General features: G+C 41.1%; 1 protein-coding gene across 1 annotated transcript; it reads right to left on the bottom strand.

The window, feature by feature from the left end:
• Window positions 1-8,350: 8,350 nt before the first annotated feature.
• LOC138958829 (extracellular matrix protein 2-like) lies at window positions 8,351-10,364 on the bottom strand. Its single transcript, XM_070330132.1, has 2 exons — window positions 10,029-10,364; window positions 8,351-9,078 (listed from the first exon to the last, which is right to left on the bottom strand). The coding sequence occupies exons 1-2, from the start codon at window positions 10,276-10,278 to the stop codon at window positions 8,897-8,899; spliced, it is 432 nt and encodes a 143-aa protein (XP_070186233.1). The 5' UTR covers window positions 10,279-10,364; the 3' UTR covers window positions 8,351-8,896.
• Window positions 10,365-10,408: the final 44 nt, after the last annotated feature.

Here is a 10,408-nt window from a genome sequence, read left to right on the forward strand (position 1 = left end):
TTTCAAAAACTCTGGAATTGATGTCGACACGTCAAGCGATAACGGTGTATCAAACTGCTGTCTTTCAAGTAATCCAGCAAAGACTGCAGAACTTTTGAACAGCATTTTTGAAAACGATTTGAAAATTTCGTCATATCTTGCGTGCGACAAAATGTTCGGTAATTAACGGTTATTTTCTTTTAAAAACAAAATTTACATGTACAAAGATCTACTTCATTTACGGAACCACGTGACACATTCTGTGTTCAAAATTTGTGAAGAAATCACGAACCACGATTGCGCTATCAAGTGTTGAAATTATGTCGTCAACATCTTTTCAGATCTTGCGTGCGACACCTTCTTGCGTTCAACATAAAATGTCACTACCTTATCGAGTTTAATGGGTAAAACTAACTATTTGTTGTCTTAGTTTAATCTTCTTAATTAAAAGCGTAATAAAACCGAACTTCTAAGATGAATTTTAATTGAGATTAGCGAAAGAGCGGGCACGCAAGTCGACCTTAAAGTAAAAGAATGATAACACGAGCGTTTGTCGTGTTGTCTTGCGTGCAACACATTGTCCAAAAAGGAAAATGTATATTTTTCTCAGACGTTTTTTAAGTTGAAACCTTGAAACTTCACACACATTTGGGGTTTAATCGCCCCCATGCATGGTAAAAGTCTTGTTGACCCTTGTCAGATTTCAAGGTCACGGCTGGGTCACATGTGGTTCAGAAAACGGATGAAACATATTTTTTCAGAGATTTTTGAAGCTAGAACCTTCAAACTTCAAACAACGCTTTTGCTTAATGATTGTTCAACATGGAGAATTCAAGGTTGATCCTTGAGAAATGTGAAGGTCACAGCAGGGTCTCGTGTGGGTAAAAAAAAAAACATAACCTTTTTCTCAGAGTTTTTCAAAGCAAGAACCTTGAAAGTTCACATCTTTGGGCTTAATAGCCTCCATACACGGTTAAAGTCTTGTTGACCTTTGTCGAATCTCAAGGTCACATGGGCAAATCAAAAACACGAAAATGCATCATTATCTCAGTTGTTTTTAAAGGGAGAGCCTTCAAACATCACACAACTCTCAACTCCGACTTAAAGAAGTTAAGGTAGATCCTTGTCACATGTCAAGGTCACAGAAAGGTCTCGTACGGGTAAAGCAAACAAAACAAACAGATAATATTCATTTTTTCAGCTTTGTTGTTAGCTAGAATAGAGGCACATGCCACCATTCCATTCAACATGACTCATAGAAATGTATGATGTATGACGTAATTGCATTGTGTGTAATGACGCGGCTGCCTCTGTAGTTATTCCAGCCTTTGAAGAAATGGCGTTTTTCCTTGCTTGGACACATTTTTCCTTTTCTTGGATGTTTCCGGAGTTTGGGTGAGTTTGGTGTATATGGTTGAACACAATTTAAAATTTGCATAAAAGTGTATTAAAATAAACAGTGGTAGCCAGTCTCATCTGTTGTGTCGACAATTTAATCTCTTTTGTGTGACCTCAACTTGACCCCTCTGAATGCTCTCAATCATGGAAATTGACCACACTTTGATTATAACCAAACAACATCAAAACTTTGGAATGTGTGAAGTTTCAAAGGTGTTGCTTAAAAGGCGTTCGTGAAAATGACAATTGTATGTGTCTGACTTCAATGCGACCCCGCTGCGACCTTGACGTTTGATTTTATCAACCAGACTTTCATCATGTGTGAATGACTTCAAACACTATAAAACTAGTTGAAGAAATTGACAATTTTTCAAAGTTTAAGCCAGATGGCACTGCTGTGACCTTGAAATTTGACAAACATTAACCAGGCGGTCACCTTTTTTAGAAAATATCCTTAAAGGATCTTTAACCTCACTGTGACCTTGGAATTTGATGAGGTTTAATTTAACTTGCGTAGTGTGCCAAGTTTCAAGGCCCTAGCTTCAAAAACATATGAGAAAACCTCATTGAAAAATGTATATGTTTGACCTCAACGCGACCCTGCTGTGACCTTGACTTTTTCAACCAGACTTTAATCGTGTGTGAACATTATACACTAGAACTGTGTGTATTTTCAAAGCTCGTGCTATAAACGCGCTGAATAAATTGAAAATATTCCACATTTGGACCAGATGTGACCCCGCTGTGACCTTGAACTTTGACAAAGATTAACAAGCAGGTCACTTTTAATGAGGTTTTATAAAAATGCTGAAAGTATGTGAAGTGTGTAAAGTCTAACTGATCTAGTATTAAAACATGTAAGACGTGACAACGACAATTTTCCAGTTTGCAAAGGAAATTTAACTTCGCTGTGACCTTGAAATTCAATGTTGTTTAATGTGATGTGCACCATACCTGGAGGTCATTATACTTTGGTTGTGTGCCAAGTTTCAAAGCCCTAGCTTTAAAAACGTGCGAGATAACCTTAATGCTATGACTCAGTGCCGTTTTGAATGATATAACGAACAAAATTATCGTTATTTGTAAAATCATTTGGGTAAATTTATCTTTTCTTTTCGTAATTGGGTTCCAGCATCTGTTGTCTTAACAAAAATCACAATATCAGTCGTGTTTGTCAACTTTTATTTTTTAGCCCCTTTGTCCGCTTTTCGTGCGCACCTTTTGGCACTTAGTCATATATATATAGGCTTTTAAAATTTAGGCTTTTTCAAATTTTGCTTGTTTTAACCTAATTTCTTGGTTAAAACTTGTCTAAATTTCTAAATTCTTTCTTGATAAATTTAGTTTCCACTCTTTGACCTTAAATCAAAGAGTTTCCCTTCACAGATGTCCTCTTGTGATTGTCAGATGAGGGTAGTCTCTCAGTCATGCCAACAGAATCTACCACTCAGAGAGCGGTTTGATTCTTGGTTGGATATCATGGGTTGACAACTTTCGCCATATCTACCATCAGACCACTGATGAGACACATGAGTGTCGAAACACGTGTCTGGTCACGGTAGTAAAACAATGGTCCTCCTCTGGACTAGTTTCCTCTGTTGATACTCTCCCTTCGGGGCATATTCTCTTTGTGAAACTCGGTCTCGTCCGAGGAGGGTCTGATATCCCCAATAGGGCTGTCTGTGAAGGGACACATTTTTTTGTTTCCTCTCTTTTGCTCTGCTAAGAGATTTTAACAAATCTCAGAAGAAAGTCTCTTCTGACTTTCAATTGTTTCTTTCACAACTTCTGATGTTTTATATATATATATACATACGCCGGCACACACACACACACACACACACGCAGAAATACGACGACGAGAACATGAATAGTTTCTGAGAAAATGTTTGGCGATAAGGTTTACTTATCGAACAATTGTTGCAATGTAATATGCTTAAACAATATAGTGGAGATGAATTCACGTTCTACACTAAAAATGGTGTTTCGTTCGAGCAGAAGACTATAGATTTGTATAATTGGTACTTAAAGGAAAACACACACAAACTCAAAAATGAGCGTTTGAGTTCACAACCGAATTGAGACAAACGCACACTCAATTTATAAAAAAGACGAATACACCAACAAGAAGTAGAATGCACTGAGATGCGAACGAACGAACAACCGAATGAATAAATAACATTGTCTCGGCAACAGTAATATGTTAGAAACTATAAATAAAAATAATTCTTAAGTTTCTGATGTCTGGGAATTTTATTGACAGTACCTATGACAATCAACACACACATGGAATCTTCTTTGCCACTGAAATCACCAACCGCCCTTGGATAAGCCTCATGTAGCCTCGTTAGGCCTACTCAATTTACAATTTCTTCCGCCACTTTATTGTTTTGTCCTAAGAACACATTCATAAGTTTATCTTGTTGTGCTCCTTTATTATACGAGTAATACTAAAACATACATAGACACATACACACATAATATAAATAATTTTATAATAAAATATTATATTTATTTTATTTTTTATATATCGTATCATACTTTCCATGGCTTTGTAAACGTGTATCTGAAATACAAATACTGTTTAAACCTACCGCCCTTGGATGATTTATGTGGCTTTGTAGCAAGGACTTTAATGTATTGGCAAATGCGTCTATCTCAAAGGTAACCCCCTTTCCATGCACGTAGATCATATTGCAACTAACTAGCTGTGCATATATCCCTCAGGGGTCCTGATTTGGCCTATATGGTCCGCTGGACCCAAAAAGCAACAACTAACAACAACAACAATATATCCCTCAAAGCTTTTGCACAGGAGACAATGATGATATTCGTCGTTTGCAGGCAAAGATGACCACGTCGCCGTGTCCTTTAAGTGAGTCAGAGATGGCTGGTCAAGACAAGCCTCGTTACTCATTGCACTTAAACACTTGCCAAAAATCGAGAGCCTGACTTGCTTTCTCAATCTGTACAGGTAAACAAATGTTTGCTGATTACATTTCGTAACTGACATCTTTGTTAATGCGCACACTTTATTCGGCGCAAAATAACTGCTTTATACAGAATGCAGGCAGGCTCTAGATCTCAGTTTGCAGTGTGTATAAGGGGGAGGATCCGCGCCTAAAAGATTGGACGAATTTAGGCCCTACTCCCCAAAAATAAGTAGCTCGAATTTCTCCGAACAAATGTCAAGGCCCAAAAGGACTGTCAAATACCAAAACTATCACACAAAGTACAAAACAATTTCCAACTTCCGACAACAACAAAATCTGGCATCTTACCTGCGCAATCACCACCCTGCAGTGACCCAAGTTCCTAACATGACTTCCCTGTAGTGAAGATTGTAACGTTACTCAACGCAGGGTTGCATGTTTTTACGAGAAACTGACTGACTGCACCCGCGTTATGTAGATAGCGGACTGAGACGAGATAAAGACAAAAGGCGAAACTGTGTTTTCCAGGTACAAAGAAGGACAAGGCTTTTACAGATAACCGTGTAATCAACGATGATGCATGATTTGTCTCAACGGCACTTTCACGGACATCCTATCTCAAGGAGTTGATAGGAGAGAGAGAGAGAGAGAGAGGAAGAGAGAGAGATAGAGAGAGAGAGAGAGAGAGAAAGAGAGAGAGGAAGAGAGAGAGAGAGAGAGAGGGTGATAGAGGGAGAGGGAGGGAGAGAGAAAGAGAGAGAAAAGTGGAGATAGATTTAGACTGAGACTTTGGAAGAGAGAGAGAGAGAGAGAGAGAGAGAGAGAGAGAGAGAGAGTGAGAGAGTGAGAGAGCGAGAGAGAGAGAGGGGGAGGGAGGCAGAGAGAGAGAGAGGGGGGGAGAGAGAGAGGTGGAGAGAGATTTAGACTGAGACTTTGGAAGAGAGAGAGAGAGAGAGAGAGAGAGAAGAGAGAGAGAGAGAGAGAGAATGATAGAAAGAGAAAGAGAGACAGAAAGAGAGAGAGAGAGTAAGAGAGAGAGAGAGAGAATTAAAACAAGAGGTGGAGAGAGACTGACAAACAGGAAAACAGACAGAGAGTGCGGAAGAGAGAGAGGAAGAGAGAGAGAGAGAAAGAGAGAGAGATAGAGAGACAGGGAGAGCGAGTGAGAGAGAGAGAGAGAGACGACATACAGACACAGACACGTAGAAACACTGACAGAGTCACACATACACACACAAACACACACACACACACACACATACACACACACACACACACATACATACACACACACCGGCACGCACACACACACACACACACACACACACACACACACACACACACACACACACACACACACACACACACACACACACACACACAATTCGACTTCCAGACAATGAGATACAAAAGAGACACACCTACGCACGCGCACATTCGCATCCACACATAGACGGGCATACGAACAAGTACTCGGAGGAACAGCAGTATGGAAGGCGAAAAGGGTCAAATGATCGATCAAAAGGATCGATCAAAAGGATCGATCCTTTTCGCGTTTGACCCTTTCCGCCCGACGCGCGGAAAGGGTCAAATGATCGAGCAAAAGGATCGATCAAAAGGATCAATCCTTTCGCGTTTCACCCTTTCCGCCCGACGCGCGGAAAGGGTCAAATGATCGAGCAAAAGGATCGATCAAAAGGATCGATCCTTTCGCGTTTGACCCTTTCCGCCCGACGCGTGTGAATTCTGTACAGCAAACACTACCCGAAACCCCACCTATACGGCGTGTATGACCTTGAGAGCTTCAGTCAACGCTTGAATTTTGCAGTGGTAACATCCGGTTTGCTCTCGCAGAGCTGAGCATATTTGTCAAGAAGGATCGAGCAGAAAAAATAAACGACTTGGCAGGCATTCGAAGTCAAGGCATCGGGGCCTCGAAATGTCGGGGTCGATGTCTTAACCGCTAGGCCACTGACTTCACCAGTATTGTCAAAGATAAAAAATTGATAATGTTATATCATTCTACGGTTGAATTATCATTCATGCGTTGCAAAAACGTAAACATTGACATTAAAATTTGCCTTTATTTGCAAACATGTTTTACAGAATCGCAGTACATGTTTACACCGTCATGCTACACGACATTCGCGCCATGCAAATAGCTGCGATATCTCTATTTACAACATGCAAGAAAATGACAAGAACAGTAATTGAATCTCTCCAAAGCTCTGTGCAGTTGAAACCAGACATCTAAGAAATAGTTATACATGTATTCACTTCTGAACAATGGGCGGATAGAGATATAAATCATGCTGCTTCAAGAATAACATAACATGAATTCATATCAATGTTTTTCCTTCTTTTTCTCAATTGGCGCAGTAGCCTAGTGGTTAGGACATGAGACACGAAGTCTCGAGGTCGAGAGGTCGAGATTTCGAATCTTCGCCGGGGCGTTTATTTTTTCCCCTTGATCTCTCTTGAAGATAAAATATGATCAGTCTTGAGAGAGCAAACCGGATGTTATCCCTGCAAAATTCAAGCGTTGACTGTACAGAATTCTGTACATGATTGTATCCCTTTTTTTCAACCTCGCAGCCCCGTAAAGTGATAAATAGACCACAGCTTTAACGTCGTTTTCAACCACGAAGGGTTATATCGCGACGGGGAAAGGGGGAAGATGGGATAGAGCCACTTGTCAAATGTTTCTTGTTCACAAAAGCACTAATCAAAAATTTGCTCCAGGGGCTTGCAACGTAGTACAATATATTACCTTACTGGGAGAATGCAAGTTTCCAGTACAAAGGACCCAACATTTCTTACGTACTGCTTGACTAAAATCTTTACAAAAATTGACTATATTCTATACAAGAAACACTTAACAAGGGTAAAAGGAGAAACAGAATCCGTTAGTCGCCTCTTACGACATGCTGGGGAGCATCGGGTAAATTCTTCCCCCTAACCCGCGGGGGGGTTACACCGGCTGTGTTTGAGCCCCGTTGGTGTCAGCACAGGAGCTTGTATCAATGTGCAGGTCGATTGAAGCACACTGCTCCTTTGGCCTTACTACTGGGTCCGATCAGCACATTGATACAACCTCATGTGGCGTCAGTAGCTCCAGGGATCCCCAAAGTAAGCGTCCCTGCGTCCTATACGCACTAAACATAAAAAGAGCGCGTGCGCATGTGAGTGTGTGTCGGGTGTGTTTAATGCAACAACATACGGTATTGTTAAAATGTTCGCCTGGAATATTACAACGAAAAAAGACACTTCTTATCACACTATGCGCGATCATAATGTATTATCAGTGCACGAGGGCTATGGGGCCCCTGGACTCTTAGGAACCCCCTAAAACTCCGCTGAGGGGCTCCATGGACCCTCTACAAATTCAAAATGGGGGTCCCGGGACCCTTTAAGTTGGGCGTGCGTCGGGAGCCTTGAGCTCTGTGTCGTTACTGTATAAAGACACAGTCGTACCAGAGTAAACGATTCAGCTCACCACCCCAGATAGGTTGATTGTTGGTTATTTGTGTCAAGTTCAAGTTCAAGTTTATTAGTCCATAACCCATAGGGGCATTTTGAACAATAAATACAATCAATACAATCATGATATATGCTAATATAATAAATACATTTAAAAAATAATAATAATAATAATAAATAAAAAAAATTATGAAAAACTGTTACAAATTCTATTAGTAAAGTCCAAAATATTCTTTAGCAATTTCTTTTTCTTAGTAGCAACCAACTTTTTAAATTTAAGTGCATTAGGTTTTTTCCAATAGTAAGGTGGTAACAACTCAGTCCCTTCAACCGATTTGGGTATTCGGGACCAACCCCCCCGCGGGTTAGGGGGAAGAATTTACCCGATGCTCCCCAGCATGTCGTAAGAGGCGACTAACGGATTCTGTTTCTCCTTTTACCCTTGTTAAGTGTTTCTTGTATAGAATAATTATAGTCAATTTTTGTACAGATTTTAGTCAAGCAGTATGTAAGAAATGTTGGGTCCTTTGTACTGGAAGCTTGCATTCTCCCAGTAAGGTCATATATTGTACTACGTTGCAAGCCCCTGGAGCAAATTTTTGATTAGTGCTTTTGTGAACAAGAAACAATTGACAAGTGGCTCTATCCCCTCTCCCCCCCCCCCCCCCCCCCCCCTTTCCCCGTCGCGATATAACCTTCGTGGTTGAAAACGACGTTAAACACCAAATAAAGAAAAAGAAAGAAAAATCAATGTTGTTGTTTTTCGCAGTGAGACCATTTCAGATATGCCCAGGCTTTCAGATTTACTCCCGCTTTCTGTGTGCACAAGGAATAAGACCACCCCTCCGACTGGACACGTACCCCGAAAAATGGGATGTTCTTATCCCACGTGCAGATCTGAGATGAAAATTATATTATCCATACCAAAAAAAGACTGTAGCCTTGAGTGCGTGTATGTTTTATTTTTAAGGCGCGAGTATCATCATCATTATCAGTAGCATTGGTAGTAGTAGTGATTTTGCTGGTGGTAGTTCTAGGACTCGCAACAGTAGCCTGTTGACGGTGATGGTAGGTGCCGACGACGGTGGAGACTGTTATTCTTATCATTATTCATCCGGTTGTTGTTGTTGCTGTTGCTGCTGCTGCTGTTGTTGTTGCTGTTGCTGCTGCTGCTGTTGTTGTTGTTGCAGCTGTTGTTGTTGCTGTTGTTGTTGTTGTGGCTGTTGCTGCTGCTGTTGTTGTTGCTGTTGTTGTTGCTGTTGTTGCCCTCGTCGTCTACGTATTGCTCCTACGAACATCACCAAAGACAAATACTTATGCGCTGCGGGTACACACACACACACACACACACACACACACACACACACACACACACACACACACACACACACAAACACACACACACACACAAACACACGCACACTCTCTCTCTTTCTCTCTCTCTCTCTCTCTCTCTCTCTCTCTCTCTCTCTCTCTCTCTCTCTCTCTCTCTCTCTCTCTCTCTCTCTCACTTACACGTGTTTCAATAGACCATAAGACAAAGAAAAGATCTCCGTTTTGTCTCAATAAATGCTTTTGCAAAGGAGACAACACTACTTTGTCTCGATATACTATGTACGAGAGAACAGCACACCATCTTGTCTCTACAGACCCTTTTGCAAAAGAAAATGACATCGTTTCGTCTCAGCAACGTGTAAGGTAAGTACGCCATTTTTGTCTGTGGAAACTGTGGGTCAATGGAAAGTACACTAGTTTACGTACTCCGTAAAAGTGAGAAAAAAATGGCACATTTTGACTGAACTCTTCCAAAACAAATTTGTAAGGTACCAAGCTGAAATCCAATCCCATAGTCCGGACCAGGTTAAAGATTTTGTGATTCAAATTTCAAGAAAATTGATGCGTGACAGTGCGGCCTCAGTTTTTGCAAACGGTAAAATATGACGTCATCAAATACTATCAAGAACAGAGGAAAACGATACAAGCACGTGCTCTAAAAAATGTGTACATTCGTTTCATAAAACAATCCGTTCGGTAATTTTTTTTATATACACTCATTTCAGACGGACAGACAGAGAAACAGACAGACAGACAGACGCGCGCACATACACACACACACACACACACACACACACACACACACACACATATATATATACCACAGGAGTCAAACCTCACTCTCCGGCCTTGCTAATTCATTCAGTCAAGTATTGACTAAATGTACACACAAAAATGACCTACCGGCATCAGGGCAGACAGGGCAGCACTGGCCAGGAACCTTCACGGGTTTCTCACAAGGTGTGTCGCAGAGCATCGCCGAGCAGGCGATTCGACCAGCGTGACACTGACAGCAGGGGTCTGGCTGGAGCGGACCTTCTGGGTACATTTGACCATTGTACTCACACCCTCTTTGCACCTTTGAAGTCTGGCCTTCTGGGTCATCAGCACTGAGAATGGTCAGCAGCGCTGCTAGAACGGCAACTCTCAGCATGGTCGTTTTTTCGTTCCCTCCAAATAGACCTCAAGAACAGTCTGTGATGATCGTTTTGAAGATACGGTGTGCATTAGAACAAGTGACAAAAACATTCTGCTTATATAGATATAGAGGGCGAATTATAACA

The sequence above is a fragment of the Littorina saxatilis genome, linkage group LG2 (genome assembly GCF_037325665.1).
Source record: "Littorina saxatilis isolate snail1 linkage group LG2, US_GU_Lsax_2.0, whole genome shotgun sequence".
NCBI lineage: Eukaryota > Metazoa > Mollusca > Gastropoda > Littorinimorpha > Littorinidae > Littorina > Littorina saxatilis.